Source organism: Aphidius gifuensis, linkage group LG3, assembly GCF_014905175.1.
Source record: "Aphidius gifuensis isolate YNYX2018 linkage group LG3, ASM1490517v1, whole genome shotgun sequence".
Lineage (NCBI taxonomy): Eukaryota > Metazoa > Arthropoda > Insecta > Hymenoptera > Braconidae > Aphidius > Aphidius gifuensis.
Window position 1 is genome coordinate 19,140,923 of NC_057790.1, and position 19,077 is coordinate 19,159,999.

At 26.6% G+C, this 19,077-nt stretch overlaps 2 protein-coding genes across 3 annotated transcripts; one reads left to right on the forward strand and one right to left on the reverse strand.

The window, feature by feature from the left end:
- Positions 1-677: 677 nt before the first annotated feature.
- LOC122852462 (lysosomal-trafficking regulator) lies at positions 678-15,092 on the forward strand. 2 transcript variants are annotated; one of them, XM_044152266.1, is made up of 8 exons: positions 678-1,137; positions 1,217-1,526; positions 2,375-2,460; positions 3,373-6,089; positions 6,179-6,244; positions 6,745-6,899; positions 7,026-7,464; positions 7,537-15,092. In XM_044152266.1, exons 1-8 carry the CDS (start codon positions 1,115-1,117, stop codon positions 14,376-14,378), a joined length of 10,638 nt encoding a protein of 3,545 aa, XP_044008201.1. In that variant the 5' UTR covers positions 678-1,114; the 3' UTR covers positions 14,379-15,092. The 2 variants fall into 2 exon arrangements, with proteins under 2 accessions (XP_044008201.1, XP_044008202.1); XM_044152267.1 differs by having other exon boundaries at positions 800-816.
- LOC122852509 (ankyrin repeat domain-containing protein 49-like) lies at positions 15,031-15,965 on the reverse strand. The gene is made up of 3 exons (XM_044152375.1): positions 15,717-15,965; positions 15,485-15,645; positions 15,031-15,423 (listed from the first exon to the last, which is right to left on the reverse strand). Exons 1-3 carry the CDS (start codon positions 15,859-15,861, stop codon positions 15,088-15,090), a joined length of 642 nt encoding a protein of 213 aa, XP_044008310.1. The 5' UTR covers positions 15,862-15,965; the 3' UTR covers positions 15,031-15,087.
- Between the last annotated feature and the right edge of the window lie 3,112 nt (positions 15,966-19,077).

A 19,077-nucleotide genomic window follows, 5' to 3' on the forward strand; every position in this document is an offset into this window, starting at 1 on the left:
GAAGAAAAAAAAATATTAAAAATAAAAAAACACTAATTTTAAAAATTAGTTTAAAAAAAAACAGATAATTTCAAAGTTTAAAAAATAATTCTCAACTTGATGACAAAAAAAATAATTAACAAATCAACAATAATATTTAACAATGATAACTTAATTTTATTAATTTTCTTGTTTTTCCGTACTTTTAATTTTTTTTTTATATCATTATTATCAATAGACAAAGAAACATGAGTTTCAATTGATAAAAAAAACGACATGCCGTGTGCAGAAATCATCAGAAACGAGTCATATTTATGATATCGATCTTTATGACTACCTCTGCTAGAAAAATTAAATATATATTTAAAAAATATCGATCATTTTAACAAAAAAAAAAAAAAAAAATATCAATAATATATTCAATTAATTGTTATTTTTAACTACCTGTTGAATTCGAAAAATTATTTTTTAATAGAAAATTTCGATTATAAAATTTCGATTGTTTAATTATTTCTTTTCTTTTTTGATTTTATTTATTTAACTGACTCAAATTATCGTCAATAAACAATGACACTAAACCTCAAAACCCTTTGTTACTAACGCCTTCTTTAATTTATTATTAATAATTTAATTTCCCCTTCTTTATTTTAAAAAAATTGTCAGACGTGTTGATGAGAGTGTGCCTCCAACGTCAGTCAGTTATAAACCGTGTTACGAGAAGGATCAATTTTTTTAATATTTTTTTTTTTTTGGAAAATTATAAACATTAACTAACAAATAACAATTAAAACTAACATACTAATTAACAATTTAATAATTTTTTTTTTCAAATAAAATGTAAGAATTATTGTTGTGTTTGTTATAAAAACTTTAAATTGATAAAAAATTAAATTTCTTGTCATTCTATCTTTTTTTGATAAGAAATAATACTAAAGATAACAAAGTACTTTCAATTCAATAATTTTCTGTTCTAAAAATAAAAAACATGCAATTTTTTCATCCCCCTTTAATGTGTTAGTCATCATAAAAATTTTTATGTTTTTTTTTTCTCTGATTTTTTGAGGCTTCGTGATTGAATATTTGAATAAATAAAAAAAAAAAGTTTGTGAGGGTGTTATACGTTGTATAAGAAGAAATGAAAATTGAGCTGATAGAGAGGCAAATTTTAAAATAAAAATTAATTCAACAATAAAAGAGAATTGTGTTGTTAATATTTTTATGTGATTTTATATTTCAGTGATCGTTTGGCTGTTCAAGGAGGAAATACGCCCAAAAAAATTGACTATTTACTCAGTCATCCTGCAACACTTAATGATAAAATTATTATAAATAATAATAATCAGGAAGAAGAGTGGACAACTTGGACTGAAAGAGCATCTAGTGATCAGGATGGTTACAATCAAGAAGATGAAGGAAATAATTTCTTGAGGGCAACAAGCCAAGAAGAAATAAGTGATTTAACATTTGTGGCAATGTCTTCAGCACCCTCAACAAGATTACAACTTTTTTGGGATAATTTTATTCATGCTGAACCACAAAGTTATGAGGTAAAAAAAATACATATCATTGTATTATTAAATAATGAAATTTTTTTATATTTCTATATATATTTTTAATTTTATTTTTAAGATAATATTATGCTGAGCTTAACAGAAATAATAAAATAAATATATTAGTTTTTTTTTTTTTTCTTAAATATATTTATATCTATCAAGAATTATTTGTGATAAAGTCGTTGAGGAAAAAAAAATGTTATTTATCAAACAGTTGCTTCATATAAAACCAGATAAATTTAACGACATTTTGAGTGACACTGCAAAGATGCTAAGATGTCTCAAAAATGGTCATATTAATACTCTAAAAATATTTCTTAAGCATGGCTTATACATGAGATTGGGTAAAGAGATCAATTATTATTCAGACAACAAACTTTGACCACAAAAAAAAAAAATTATTTAAAAAAATTGATAATATTATTTCGTGAAAGTTGAGTATCATGTTGAGAAAAATATAACTCGTTTTATTTTACATGATTGCCTGCGACATAATAATTTCTGAAAGACTCATATTGTATTTCAAATTTATCCACAGTCTCTTCTTTTATTTTATTTATGTAAAAAAATATGTATGTTTTTCATTGATGAAATAATCTTGAATTTTTTTTATTTGATTTTTTTTTTTGCAATCAACAAATTACTCGAATCTCTGACGACACAAATATTAATCTTAATGATGCACGTGTGTCAAAGATTAAGTCACAAATAAATATCGAATAAAAAAAATTTTACTTAAAAGAATCAATTGTCTACTTTTATATATTTTAATTAATATAATCTTCTGTTGATAAAAAATTATTTTATATTTTTTTTAAGAGTGTTTATATTGTTTGTTCTAGAAATCATCTTGGCTTGATATTTTTCTGGCTGAATTTCTCGCACAAGTACATGAAGGACGTGATATAAAAGAAGTTTTATCATTTTGGTAAGTTATTTAAAAAAAGAAAAAGTTATTTTTTATTAATTGAAATATTTATGCTTTATAGCTTTATATCTTATCATTCAAGCAGCAACAAAGTAGTTATATATTCATTAGGTCATAAGGGCAATTTTATTATATTGAATATAGCATTTTTTAAGAGAAAAAAAAGCTTAAAAAAAAGTACTATCTGACACACTGTAATGTCAACAATAAAGGGAAAAACAATTTTTTTCATTTTCACATTATCATACCAATGAATTTTACCAATTTAAAAATTATAAAAAAAATTTAAAGTTTATTAAAAGCTTAAGCTAATTATATCATTTCTAGCTTGTCAACAATTTTCTAGTCTCTCTATTTTTTTTCATTTAATAAATCTAACGACCTACGTTAACATTACAAAACAAATCACGTCATAAAACAAAAAAACAACTCATTAAAGTAGCATTTCAACTGTGATTTTATGGAAATTTTTAATGAAAAAAAAAAGAATATTTATATACAAACAACAAGTTAATAATAATAATAATAATAACAATTATTAATAATAATTTAGAGCTCATTGTCCTAGTCCAATGAAGCCGTCAAGATAAGAAAAGTTAGTTTGCAGTTAAATGCGATAATACAAAATATGTGTAATTTTCCACGGTACTTTGATAGGAAAAAATTTTCTCACATGGATATTTTATAATTCCAATAACAAATGATAATTTTTTTAAAATGATTAATGTTGTTAAGTATTCTCACATTGTACTGTTAGCAAGTCATTAATAATAATATATCAAATTATTTTAAAAAAAATAAAGATAACTAAAGTCAAGTGGCACATAAAAATTCTTCTTCTCCATTAAAATCAGATGAAATTTATATATGATGTATATTTTAAATAATTGAATAATTAATTTTTGTTTATAGTTCAGTTGGTGGTGGTGGTGTATCAACTTTAGTTGCTTGTGAATTATTATCTGATGTACATGAATTATGTGCAGCTAGAAATGATGGTGGTGAATTATTTTCACTTCGTAAATACTTGGTACAGGGACGTGGTTGGCGATGCCTATCAGTTCTTCATATGCTTGGTGTTCGTGGTTTATCATGTGGTCGTGAACTGGTTGCTCTTCTTGTTGCCTTATATCCAGTATCATCAAATGAAATTAATAACACTGTACCACACAATAATCCATACATCAAATTTCATTGTAATGATGATACTGTTGATACAGTTGACATTATTCCACATACGAAAAAGAAAAAAAAAAAAAATCAACGTTGTCGATCAACAACATTGAATGATCAAATACAAATAACTAAAAAACGTATAAGAAGACACAGTATTGCTACTGGTACATCAAGAATATCACAACAAGTTTTATTTAAAAAAACAAATGCTGCTGATAACGATGATGATGATGATAATGATGAAGAAGAAATAATACCAAATAATAGTAATAATAACAGTAATAATAATATAAATAATAATAATGCACTTAGTAGTGAATCAGAAATAATTGATAATGATGTTATTGATCAAGCAAGATCATTAACACTTAAAATACGTCTTAATCCAATGGATTTTGAATATTTTACTCAAGTTGTAAGAAGTGATGATGAAGATAATCAACAAAAACAAATACTTTATGAGCCAATGCAACGTCCAATACGTAAAATGCCACATGATTTTATGGATCAACGTATTAAAAAAGTAATTGATTCAAAATTAAGTAATTTTGAAACAAGTTTATTAATTATACAATTATTACAAGGTTTAAGAGATTATGAAACAACACCTGCTGAACAAACACCAGCTGTACAAGTTTTAAAATTTGCATTAGATACATTATGGTCATTACAATTTGGCATTGATGGAATAAATTTAAGTGGTACAGAATCAGCAACATTAAAAGCTGCTGCTGCACGTTTAATGCTTGGTGCATTAGAACGTGTATTACGTGCTGATGAACCAACAACAGCTGTTATACATAATGGTTTATTACCAATGACATTAAGATTACTTGAAGATGCATGTAGTAAACCAGTTGTTGTATTAAATCCTGAAGAAGGTTCACTACTACAAGAATTTATATTTGCAACAACATATGGTATTATAACATTTTTATATTGTTTATTACATCAACGTGGTACTAGTGAAAAATTAAAAGATTTTCTTGAATTATTTCAATTATTTACTGAAAGTCAAGATGGTAAATTAGTTGAACGTACAATATTAGCAATTATTAATTTACCAAGTATTGATAAATCAAGATCAATAATACGTACAATTAAAGTTATTGATATGATTGGTGCATTAATATGTGCATTAAAACGTGTTAGACAAGATTTATGTCATATGGGACAATGTCATAGATCAAAACATAAATCATGCACAAATACCATTGATTCATATCATCATTTTAATATATTTGGTGCAATATATACACAACCAACTGTTGGAACAATAACTCAACAAATATGTTGTATATCAACATTATTTATGACATTATTATCATTAAATAAAGAATTAAAAACATTTTCAATTGATATTGAAATAAGATTACTCAAAGTTATAACAGCTGCTGGTACATGTTGTTGTTTTCCACCAAAAATATTATTAACAAATATTGTTAATATATTTAAAAAAAAATATATACAATTATATTTACCGTGTGTTGATTTATTAGAAAGATGTTTATTTAAAGAACTTGGTGGATTCAATGGACATGATACATGTAATTGTTGTAATAAACCAAATAATTATTCATGGAATTTTATTGAACTTTATGCTGATTTATTAATACCAGATGATTCAAATTTATGTTATATTATTATGTCACATTTAATGAAAGTAACACCAAATTCAAATTTTTATGTAAGACGTGAAATGCTTTTTCGTGTATTTTATCCGACATTTATTAATGTTAAAAAATATATTAATAATAATGGTAATGATTCAACATGTGAATTTCTTATACAATCATGTTTATCAATGATATCAAATTTAATTATAAATCCACAAATGTATGATACATTGATGCAAATTAATGGACTTGATGAATCATTGAAACTTATTAAAAATCCATTATTTACAAAAAGTGTTTATGCATTACTTGAGGTTACAGTAATAATGGAAATTTGGAAAAATATAACAGAAGAAAATAAATATATTGATGATAATAATGATGAAGATATTAATGATGATGATGATGATAAAAAAATTAATGGAATACCAGCATTAATATCACTTTTTAATTTACTTAATAATGAAACAACTGCACTCATTGATAAATTAACAGCTATTAATGATAATAGAATAGATAAAATTTTTGATGAAGAAAAAAAAAAAAGCATATTAATTAAGACTGATTTAGATAATTCGAATAATAATCATGAGTATTTAGCTACAATTTGTCATGATGAAAATATTGATAAATCATCAAATGAATTTATTAAGACTGATGATATTGAGATGAAAAAAATTAATTTTTTTCAAGCAAGTGCAGCATGGAGAGCAGCTGCTGGAGTTGCACTTTGTAGTCCAACATTTCGTAATGAAATATCAAAAAATCCAATAGCAGAAAAATCATTAAAATTATTTAAAATACTTGCTAGTTTTCTTGCTACTGATCGTATCAAAGGTAATTTTTTTTTTTTTCATTTTTAATTATCAACATTATTATATTTATTAATGAAGGTTTATTCTTTAAATTATTTATTTTTATTTTAGATGCTAGTAAATCAGCACATCGTCTTTTAGAAGCACTAATCACTTGTTGTTTGACATCATCAACAAGTAAGTAATACTTGTTATTGAAAATATATATAATATAAGAAATTTCGAGAAATAAAATCGGAAAATTATTTATACAGAAGTAATCTACTTATAACTAATAATAAAAAAATATTTTCCTTGAAATATACTATTAATCATTTACAATTGGAGGGAGGTAAAATATAAATTAAATATACTCGATAACCCTCAACGACATCTGCGGATTAGTGACAAACGTCAAATGTTGTTAGCAATTAAATTTTATATTCTTTAAAAACAGTCATAAGAGAAAACTTGATCTAGTTGTTACATCAAAAATTATTCAATTCAATAATAATAATAATACTAATAAACAACCTAAAGTAATTTTCTTTTTCGTAAATTTAATTATATAAAATTTAATTCAAATCTAACTCACCTAGTTTTTTTCTATCAACAGCAACCAGAAGCCATACATTGGTATTTCTGAAACAGAAAAAATAAAATAAAACAATTAATAAAATTTCGTATTTATTTTTCAGGTGATTCAGTTGTTATAAACGAACTTAGTAAAACCCTTATGACAAAAGAAATAAAATTAGGAAAAGGAATATCAATGATTGTCGAAGGATTGTTACGTGTATCAATGCTTAAACCGAGTCAAGAAGAAACAGTACCCCAGCCAATACGACCAAGAGTAAGTTATATTAATTATTATTTAAAAAAAAAAAAAAAAATACATGAATTATAATAACAAGTACAACAAGTGGATTAATATAATCGTATTATATTTATTTTATTTTCTTGTTATTAATTGACGTAGTTACCGTCAATGGCATTAGATACATCACCAGATTGTAGTGGTGTTGTTGGTGGTGGAAGTGGTGGCGGTGATGATAGTAGTATTGGTGATAATGTAACTGCTGATGATGGTTACGAGGCTGATGTTGAAATTCAAGCAAAATATTCACAAAATAATCAAATGAAAAAAAGTAATTCACTTGGACCAATTGTTGAACCAAGAGGTCATGCAAATGCACATCCTGCATTGTGTTCATTAGCTGTTGATTTATTAATTCATTATAGTAAAGAAGGACTTGATGTTGAACGATGTGGAATTGTTAGTAATGGGCTTAGAAAAATAGCAATAACATGCAGAGAAAGTGCATCAACTTGTGCAGTACTTGCAGGATCAGGTGTTATTGCAAAATTATTAAATGGTTTTGAAAATATTTTAATAAGTAAAGATTTACAATATCAAGGTAATTATTATTAATTTTTTTTTTAAAGCAGATTATATATTTTTACCATTAATCTACTTAATTTTTTTCCAGATTTACAACATGCAATTTTAGAAGTATTTACACTTCTAGCAACACAATCAATATCACCAACAGAATTAGTATCATATTTATCATTATTTAAAGTACAATCACCACCATTATTGGCATTACTTGAGCCATTATCAAGATTAGTTTTAACATCAAAACCACAGCCAAATTTTATATTATCATTTCCAACACGATTGGATAAAAATTTTATGTGTAAACCAGCAAATGAAAGCTTAAAAAATTCTGAAAAAATTGAAAATCTTGTTAATAATTTTCGTAAAAAACATTTGGCTTTGGGTATATGTAGTCCATGGTCTGTTCATGCAACTTGTTTACCAGTTGGTCCAGAATTATCATGGCCAGTTTGGTTAAATGGTTGTTCAGCATCAATGTGGTTAAGAGTTGAAAGAGGATCATCAAATGGCAATAGAGGTACAACTGTTTCTGTTGCTCCACACTTGGATAGTGATAGTGAAAGTTTATCTGAATGGGGATTATTATCTGATAATTGGAGTAGAGAAGTTGTTGCTGGATCATCATCACCACCAACACCAGCAACAATAATTCATTTAATGTCAGTTGGTTTTGAATCATTGGTTCTAGAACTTTGGCTTGATTTACGAGCAGATAAATTAATTTTACGTCTAACAAGACCAGATGATAAAACAAATCGTACAATATCTGAAACATGTATTAATGGAATGTTACCATCAGGACGTTGGCATCATCTTGCACTTAATTTTAAAGATACAGTACTTAATAAAAAAAGTGCTGTTGTTGAAGTTGTCATATGGATTGACGGATGGCGTGAGGCAAATGCACAATTACCATTTGATGGTTTATTAATTAGAAAACCAAGTACAACATGTATACTTTTAGGACAAATTGGTGCAACTGGTAATGGTGCATGTTATTTAGGTAATTTAATGATTTTTAGATGTCCAGTATTTACAAAAGAAAGAGCTTTATATTTAGCAAGTATTGGACCAAATCATACAAATTTATCTGATTGTATATTAAATTCTGTAAAACCAGATTTTTCATATTTACTTGGTTCTGGTGCTTTAAATGGTATACGTGAAATAAAATTTGAAAATGGTAAAATTGATTTAAATCGTAGAAAATCATATGGTGGTACATTTTTACGTCATATTGTTGAGACAAAAGTAAGTGATACTAAAATTGATTGGGATTCAGTTATGGATGCAACAAATTCACATTTAAATAATTTACAAGATAATATATTATTAAGTTATGAAGCACAAAATCCAACAATTATTCATTTATATCCACAAGCAATTGCAACACCAAATGCTGTTGTTAGAAATTTATTTCCTGGACAACCTGGTTTTCGTGTTATTTCAGCACCAGATAATAGAGTATCACAACAACCACCAATATCAATACCAACAATATCAACAATAAAACTTGAATGTCAACAATACAGAGGTTTAATACCAGCAGCAAGTTTAATTGGTGGTATACCAAATTTTTTTTATTTATTTGCACGTGTTGTTGAATTAAATTCAAATGAAGAAGAACAAGCATTAGCATTATCAATTGTTCTTAATTTAGCTAAAAGTGATTCTGAGCTATTAAATCAATATCGTTCAGAGGGTGGTGCATCATTATTATTACGTGTACTAGAATCACCACGTTGTCATGCTGGTAAATATATATTAAAAACAATTTTTGATGCAGCATGTGATAGTTCAATATTAATAAAAGATATTAATAATGGAAATCATACAATATTACAAAATTGTGAAACAATTATAACTGATCCAGAATTAATTAATGTAACATTAAGTGCATGGCGTACATGGGCAAAATTTGATTCAATGAATTTATTATTACAATCATTACTTGTATTATTGAGAGATCAACATTCACAAAGAGAATTTAATGCATCACAATTAAATCGTGTTAGAATTGTTGAAACAATATTATTATTATGTAAAGAACATTTTTTATATGAAGAATTAGGTACATTACTTGATTCAACAACTGGTACAGCTGTTGTTGAATTAATACGTGCTCTCATGGGAGCTCCCCCGGAGTTTGCACATCTGGTTGCAATAACAGATTATCTTATACTTGTACATCAAGCATCAGAAACTTATGTAACTCATTCACGTCATAATATTTATTTTTTATTACCACCACTTGAAAAAAATAATAAAAAGATTAAAATTAAAATTAAATCACCTAGCGGTGGTAGTAGTAGGAGTGGTGGTGGTAGCAGTAGTAGTAGTAGCAGTAGTAGTAGCAGTGGTAGTAAAACAACAACAATAACAAAAACAACACAATCTATGACAATAGAAAAAACAACAACTGCAAGTTCATCAGATGAATCAATTAATACATTAGAAATAGGTAAATTAAATAAAGCATTGGTTAATGTACAAATTCAACGTGATAGAGTATCAAGACGTAGACGTAATAATAATAATAGTAATAACAATAATCATCATCATAATAATATGGAAACAAGTGCTGGTGAAGATTCTGGTATTGCAGCAAGTGATTGTTCAAATAATCAATTTAATACATATCCACATACAATGTGGATTGATGAAAAACGTGCATGTCAAGGTCTTGTTTGTGAAGGTTTATTATTATTATTACGTGATGCAATACGTGTATTACCAGATAGTCAAATTGATTCTGTATTAAAACATGTATTACGTGCTGAATTATTACTTGTACTTGGTAATAATCCAGATACAAGAGTAAGAACAGCATTAATTAAAGTTGTACAAGCATATTTTCAACGTGCAAGTGATGATGAAATTAATAAATTTATAAAACAAAAATATTTTATACATTTAGCAAATCAAATATCACTTTATCCACCAAGTGAACCACTTGTTGCTGCACTTGAAAGTTTAGCAACAAAAGGACCAAATTTATCAGCAATGCCACCATTATTAGCAATGTTAGCAAAATCATCATTAACTGATCCAAGTATTGCAAGACCAATGGTATCATTTGTAACTGGTATTATAACAAAACAACCAAATTTATTAAAAATATTATTAGATCAAGGTTTAATTGAGATACTTGTAAAAGCACTTGTTAATGGAGCTCACAAGGGTAATTCAATATCATTATTTAATGATATACATGTTATTCTTGTTACAATTGCAACGAAACTATTAGAAACACCAGGTAATCATCATATGCAAGCAATATCTGATATTCATTTAATTCTTAATCATGTTGAGCTTAATGAAAGATCACAATGTGGTGAATCAACTCATTGTGTTGGAGTTATACGTGATGCACAAGTTGTACTATTTGATGGTGAATTAGATACATTAATGTCAAAAGTAACAACACATTCGGGCTTTAGATTATTAAGTACTGCATCATATTTAGCATCAGCATCATATTTAACATCTGTATTGACAACATCAAGTGAACAAAGTGATCATGAATCACGTTCATCAAGTTATGGAAGTTTACATAGTTCAAATTTATCAATAAAAGAACCAGGTAAAAGTGAAATTAATGAAAGATTTAGATCAATTATAATAAGAGCTGTTGAATTTATAACAACTGCTGATAATTCACCATCAACAAATGAATTACAATTAACTAAAAGATTATTTTCAATGTTACTTCATGGCTTAACAAGTCCGTTGGATAAAAAAAATTATTGGGGTGGTTCTTGGTCATCAAGACCAACACTAAGAAAAAATACAGCAAGAATATTAGTATGGTTATTGGGACCACATCAAAGTAATAATACAAGAGTATATGCTGTAAGATGTTTAATGGAAGAACCACGTGGACGTGAAATACTTTCATCATTACTTGAAATACATCCACAAATTGAACAAAAATTTACAGTTTTTTTTTGGGATTTATTACAAAAAAAAGATGATATGCCAAGTGCTGATGCAAGAATTTGTATTGATTTAAAAGAAGCATTATGTATATGGAATTTAGTTAAAGGTATTGAAAAAGCAACACCAGATTTATGGGGTGAAGAATTATTATTATTACGAAGAGAATTAATGCGTGAACGTGATATATGGCTTGATAATAATATAATTGCAATACAAAGAATTGGTAATAAATTTGATATACTTAGTAAACAAATAACAGATAGTGCAATGACAATAACAAGAACAGTTGTTGAAGAACAAAATTGTGAACGTAAAATATTAATGGAAAAGCTAAAACATTCACGTGCAATTGAAGCACAATTAATGGCTAAATGGCGTGATTTAGCTAAAAGATTAACACATGAACGTGCACCATGGTATTTTAAAGAATCATATCCAAAAAGTTGGGAACTTGATCCAACTGAGGGTCCAGCAAGAGTTAGAATTAGAATGCAAAGATGTCATTTAAAAATAGATAAAAGGTTTTTTAAAAATGAATATAAAAATAAAATTGATGCAGCAAATGTTGATAGTCCATTATCATATTTATTTATGACTGTACGTAATGATACAAATGCAACAGCACTTATTGAAAGACTTCATACAAGTGAAAGAATACGTAAAATGTCACAAGCAAGAGTTGTAACACCTCATTCAGAATTTTTAGGTGAAGCATTAATTGGTGAAAATTGTTTATATTTTATTCCTGAAACACCAGATATACCACAATTACAATATACTGATATTGCACTTGGTGGTTTAGATCTTGCAATGGCTGGTGGTACAGCATGGAGACTTGAAGATATACGTGAATTACACAGAAGAAGATATCAATTACAAGAAAGAGCTATTGAAATTTTTTTAGTTACTGGTAGAACATATTTGTTGGCATTTAATACATCAAAAGAACGTGATGATTTTGCTGCTGAATTATCAACATGTAATTTACCAAGAAGAGTACCAGGTGATGATTTAGGTGAAGCACTTGCATTATGGAGAAATGGATCATTAACAAATTGGGAATATATTATGTGTTTAAATAAATTAGCTGGTAGATCATATAATGATTTAATGCAATATCCAGTATTTCCATTTGTATTGGCTGATTATACATCAAAAAAAATTAATTTAAATAATTCAAATATATATAGAAATTTTAAAAAACCAATGGCAATACAAGATGAAAAAAATGAACAACATTATATTAATAATTATAATTATTTAAAACAAACATTAGCTGAAGGTTTAAATTTAATTTCATTAAATCAAGAACCATTTCATTATGGTTCACATTATAGTAATTCTGGTACTGTATTACATTTTTTAGTTAGATTACCACCATTTACAAGTATGTTTCTTTGTTATCAAGATGATAATTTTGATATACCTGATCGTACATTTCATGCTTTAGCAACAACATGGAGATTAACATCTTGTGATTCAACAACAGATGTTAAAGAATTAATACCAGAATTTTTTTATTTACCTGAATTTTTATTAAATTTTGAAGGTTTTAATTTTGGTATACGTCAAAATGGCTGTAATGTTAATGATGTTGAATTACCATTATGGTGTGGTGGTGATGCAAGATTATTTATTCTAGCTCATAGAGCAGCATTAGAAAGTGATATTGTACGTGATGTATTACCATATTGGATTGATTTAGTATTTGGTTTTCGTCAAACTGGTAAACCAGCTGTTGAAGCAATTAATGTATTTCATCCAGCAACATATTATGGTTTTAATGTTGATCAAATTGAGGATCATGTTGAAAGACAAGCATGGGAAACAATGATTAAAACATATGGACAAACACCAGCACAATTATTTCGTTCAGCACATCCATTACAAATACAAAATTCAAATAATAATTCAACAACAACAAGTAGTATTGGTATACCACAAGTTATTGATGGTGTTGATGGTATTAAATGGGGTAATTATGTTGGTGCACCTGGTAATGAACCAATTTTATGCTGGAAACATAAACATCGTTCAATTATTTCATCATTAGTACCATTAACAACTGGTGATGTATTTGGTTTACCAGTATTAACAACTTTATTACTTGGTTATACAAAAGAAAAAGGTAGTAATATGTTAAGTAATACATCAGTACTTGGTGCTGGTTTAGCATCATGGGGTGTAGCTGATGGTATTGCAAGACTTAAATCAAAAAAAGAACAACCACCAAGACCACTTATTAAATCATCTGGTTTTGATCCAATAACAATTATTGGTTCATCAGCTGATTGTGGACAACTTTGGATTGGTCATTTATCAGGAATAATAACTGTTTATACATATAATATTGAAACAAATGGAAAAATTGAATTTATACCTGAATCAGCAATTGTGTTACTTGCACATAGATCAACTGTTAAAGTTATTGTTTTATCACGTGCATTTAGTATTGCTGTTTCTGGTGATATTGAGGGTGTTGTTGTTATTTGGGATTTAAATACTTTAACATATGTTAGATCAATTGATTGTCATAAAAGTCATTCAATAAGTTTATTATCAATAAGTGAAACACTTGGTGATATTGCTGTTACTTGTGATTTATCAAGACAACAAAACAATACAAATAATAATGATAATCGATCTGAATTAAGAGTATTTACAATTAATGCTAGACCTGTTGGAACAGTATCATCAAAAAGAAAAATAACATCATTATGTTATAGTAATGCACCTGAGGGTTCATCAGTTAATGTCATTGCAACTGGATTGGATAATGGTATTATAAGATTATGGAGTAGTTGGGATCTTAAATTAATACGTGAAATTGTTAATGGTGGTAAAGATTGTGGTGGAATAATTGCAATTGCATGGTCAATTGATCAACATCATCTTTATGCTGCAACTGAAGATGCAACTGTACTCATATGGGAAGGAATGCGACGACTCAACAATGGAACACCAAAATTTGTTAATTTAACATCACTCTAACAACAAACAAACAAACGAACAAACAACCAAATTATTATTTTTACAGAACAATATAAAGTACTCTCTTTATTTTTCTCTCTCATTCTCTCTAATATTAATATAATCAATGAATAATTATTTTAATCATTTGTGATGTTAATCATTCAATTAAATAGGGTCACATTTATTTTTATTCGATTCATTAATATATAGGTAAATCATAATCTGATACTAAGAAAAAAAAAAAATATATATCATTAGTATTTTTTGTTATTAATATTATTGTTGTTTAAAATTGATAATTAAATTTTTTTTTTCTTTGATTTATTTTTATTATAAAATTTATATAGACTTGGTCGATTATTGAAATTTAAATAAATTTCATAATTGTAATAATCATTTTGTATGATTAAAAAAAAAAATTATCAAGATACGATAGTATTATTTCATAATGAATTGAAAATTATTTTTTGTAATACTCGTGATGTTATTAATTATTTTTAAAAGACTAATATATTTTTATATTTATTTAATAGTATATATAACTATTAAATAATATTATTAAAATAAAAAATTTATAAACAATATGAAAAATTAATTAAAAATAAATAAAAGATTGTTTTTTTTTTTTCTCTACTTATAGTAAAACAAATATTAATATTTTATTTTTTATGAAATTTAACAATTTAAATGAAAATATAATTATTATTTACAGATGAAAAATATATTTTTAAATTTCATTTAAACATAGTTCAGTCATTTCAAATAGTGGATAATATTTTCCTGATCTAGTTGCAATCATTTGTGGTGTATCACCAGCTGTATTTTTAACTGTTTTAATTGTATCTGGGTGAAGAAGAAGAAGTTGAAGTGATGGAGAATTATGTGAACTAGCACATGCAAGATGTAATGGAGTTTGATCACCATTACTTTTAGCATTAACATTTGCACCATTTGATATTAGCATTGATATGCAATTGGCATTATTCCAACAACATGCTGAATGAAGTGGCTCCCATCCATCAATTGTTTTTGCTTCTAAATTTGCTCCTTTTTCCAACAAATGCTGTGACAAATATGTTATTAGTTTAATTTCTTTTATTATTATATATTTTTAATAAACTTACTTCAATAATATCATTATGATTTCCATAACAAGCTCTATGTAAAGGAGTGTAACCATCCTCATCTGTCACATTTATTAAACCTGGATTTTTATTTAACAATGAAATTATTTTTTCTTTGTCTCCATCTTCAGCAGCAAGTAAAATTGAATTAGCATCAATATCTAATTAAATAAAATAAATAATAAATTTAATATGTTTATTGTTTTTGTTTACTACTATAGGTATTCCTAACCTTTAGGATTTCGATGTGTATCAATTCCTTCGTTGTCATCATCCCAAGCACTTACTGCCATTCTTTCACTTATTGGCATTCTCATCATTTGTTCACTAATTTTTTCAAGATCTTGAGTTTCTTCATTTTCTTCATCAGATGACATGATAATTTAACTTTTTTTTGTAATATAAACAAACTTAAAACTTAGATCACGTTTCTCTCTGTGACTCAATCACAAATCACAATTCACAACAAATAATTGTCTATCGAAACGCACTTGGATTGTGGAACGCAAAAATATCACGTGACGTGTTTAAATGGAACATGGAACATTTTTTAATTTAAAAAAATGCAAAGTATGGTGGAGATTCTGCAAAAAAGGGAAAAAGGAAAAAAGGATTTTTAATTGCTGAATTGATGGACGGTGGAGGTTCTGCGAAAAGGGAAAAAGGAAAAAAGGATTTTTAATTGCTGAATTGATGGACGGTGGAGGTTCTGCGAAAAGGGAAAAAGGAAAAAAGGATTTTTAATTGCCGAATTGATGGACGGTGGAGGTTCTGCGAAAAGGGAAAAAGGAAAAAAGGATTTTTAATTGCTGAATTGATGGACGGTGGAGGTTCTGCGAAAAGGGAAAAAGGAAAAAAGGATTTTTAATTGCCGAATTGATGGACGGTGGAGGTTCTGCGAAAAGAGAAAAAGGGAAAAAGGAAAAAAGGATTTTTAATTGCTGAATTAATGGACGGTGGAGGTTCTGCGAAAAGGGAAATAGGAAAAAATAGTGATGCCGCGATACGATACGATACGATATGAGGCCTCATATCGTATCGTATCGGATTTTTTAAGGGCCATATCGTCTCGTATCGTATCGTCAAGTGGTCATATCGTCTCTATATTGTATCGAAAATTGACCATATCGTATCGTATCGTATCGTCATATCGACGATATTGTAAAAAAAAATTCATTTTCGTTGCATTTCTCCGAAATTTTCTTTTTTTTTTTTCTCAGCACAGAGAGACCTATATACGTATTTTATTTTCATTATTTCTACCATGTGGACTTCAGCATCTGGATTTTTCAAGAATGTTTTTAATGATGACCAATATATTTTCAAGGAAATACTAAGGATTCAAAGGGATAGAATTGAGAAACTTTAGTGCACTGTGAAAAATTATTTCTGATATTTAGAAATAAACTTCTTGGCAAAATACTTTTTGAAAAAAGAAATAAAATATTTAATAAAAATAATAATTGTTTTGTTAAAAGAAACAAAAAATCTTGAATTAAACAAAATTTGTTTATATCCATCAGACAACGTTTTGTAACAAACGATAGATGGTATGTGTCAAGAAAAAAACTTCTAAACGTCAACTATTGTTACTCCTTGACACTAACACTCTGATGATTGTTATAATAGATAAGCCTCTTGTTTCAAACGTTAGAGGGACAGCAACAAGAAATAAACTGCTAAATTTTTGCTACTAGCTGTTTGATACAAACAGTATGAGGATTTTTATTACAGACTAACTTTTTGTTTCAAACGATTGATGACTTATGGCAAGAAATAAACTCCTAAAAATATGCCTCAATATAGCTTTGAAATAAAGAAATGGATTCTTATATAAGGTATATCGTTTGAAACAAATCAACTTTATAGTTTAATACAACTTTACTTTAGCCCGTTCAAAAGAATTACAAAATACCTCTTTTCCTATTCTATGTTTCTTTTACCGAAATTTATTTTTTTACCACAAAACACCGGAGAAAACTGCTAAACACCGGAAAAAACCGCATAACCCCGGAAAAAACCGAAGAAACTGCAGATACCGCGAAAATGTTCTTGAAAAGATTTTTTTTTCAAATGAAATTAAAAAAAAAAATAAATAAAAATAAGAAATTATGAAAGAAAAAAAGTAAGTCAAAATACTAATCTTTGACTGGAGTTTTTTTTTTCTTGAATACCAGCATGTTGATGTTCTTATGAAAAAATGAAAAATGAAAAAATTAAAAATAAAAAATGAAAAATGAAAAATGAAAAAATGAAAAAATAAAAAAAAAAGAAAATTATTTCCTTAGGAAGTGTTTCCTTATTTTTGAAAAAAATAAAAAAAGAAAAATGAAAAAATGAAAAATGAAAAATGAAAAATGAAAAATGAAAAAATGGAAATTGAAAAATGAAAAAATGAAAAATGAAAAATAGAAAAAATTTTTCTGTTATCCGGAGTTAAAATTTTTCCAATATTGAATACAAGATGTTCTTATGATAAAATGAAAAATGAAAAAATGAAAAATAAAGAAAAGTTAAAATTTTTCAGTCTTTTGCGTCTTAATTAACAATTGCGAATTTATTTTTTTGGAAACATCCTTAGAAAGTCATCTTTTTCTTAAAAACATTTGCCATAATTTTCGCGAGTTTTTTTTTTTTTGAATACCAGCATGTTGATGTTCTTATGAAAAAATGAAATATGAAAAATAAAGAAATTTTTTCTGTTATCCGGAGTTAAAATTTTTCCAATATTGAATACCAGATGTTCTTATGAAAAAATGAAAAATAAAGAAAAGTTAAAATTTTTCAGTCTTTTGCGTTTTAATTAACAATTGCTGAGTCTTGCTGAGTCTTTTGCGTCTTAAAAAATGAAAAATGAAAAAATGAAAAATAAAAAATGAAAAATGAAAAAATGAAAAAAGAAAAATGAAAAAATGAAAAATGAAAAATAAAGAAAATTTTTCTGTTATCCGGAGTCAAAATTTTTCCAATATTGCTAAGTCTTTTGAGAAAAATGAAAAAATGAAAAATGAAAAAATGAAAAATGAAAAAATGAAAAAATAAAAAAGAAAGGAAATTTTTATGTTATCCGGAGTTAAAATTTTTCAGTCTTGCTTAGTCTTTTGCGTCTTAAAAAATGTTTTTTTTTTCTTGAATACCAGCATGTTGATGTTTTTATGGAAAAATGAAAAATGAAAAGAAGAAAAAATGAAAAATGAAATATTATTTAGAAATAAGTGAATATTATTTAGAAATTTTTAGACATAATATTTTATTTTTTAAATGCTTCTTACTATTTATTTTTGTGACTTAGAAATTCTTATAGTCGTGTGTCGGTTTTGTGTCGTTTTTGTATGAGATCAGTGCACAATCCGACTATCGGCATTTTCGCTAGGGTTGCAACTGATGCACAACGACGTATAACTTGTCTCCATCTTCCATCCCCTTGACAAAAAAAAAACATATCAAATATATATTTTATAGTAAATAAATTCAAAATATGATAAAAAATTTTGTGAGCCATCTAGACTCGCGAGTTTATTATGTGTAAACTTCTAATTTGTATATTGAATTAGCTTGATAATTCACTTTTTAATATTGTTGTTTTTTTTAAA

Excerpts from the sequence above, each read along its gene's own strand:
- LOC122852462 (XM_044152266.1), top strand. The coding sequence starts at position 1,115 with ATGAAAATTGAGCTGATAGAGAG. Across the intron at positions 1,138-1,216 it reads AAAATTGAGCTGATAGAGAG|TGATCGTTTGGCTGTTCAAG; the intron begins GCAAATTTTAAA and ends TTTATATTTCAG. Across the intron at positions 2,461-3,372 it reads AAAGAAGTTTTATCATTTTG|TTCAGTTGGTGGTGGTGGTG; the intron begins GTAAGTTATTTA and ends TTTTGTTTATAG.
- LOC122852509 (XM_044152375.1), bottom strand. The coding sequence starts at position 15,861 with ATGTCATCTGATGAAGAAAATGAAGAAACTCAAGATCTTGAAAAAATT. Across the intron at positions 15,646-15,716 it reads TACACATCGAAATCCTAAAG|ATATTGATGCTAATTCAATT; the intron begins GTTAGGAATACC and ends TTATTTAATTAG. Across the intron at positions 15,424-15,484 it reads ATCATAATGATATTATTGAA|CATTTGTTGGAAAAAGGAGC; the intron begins GTAAGTTTATTA and ends TATTTGTCACAG.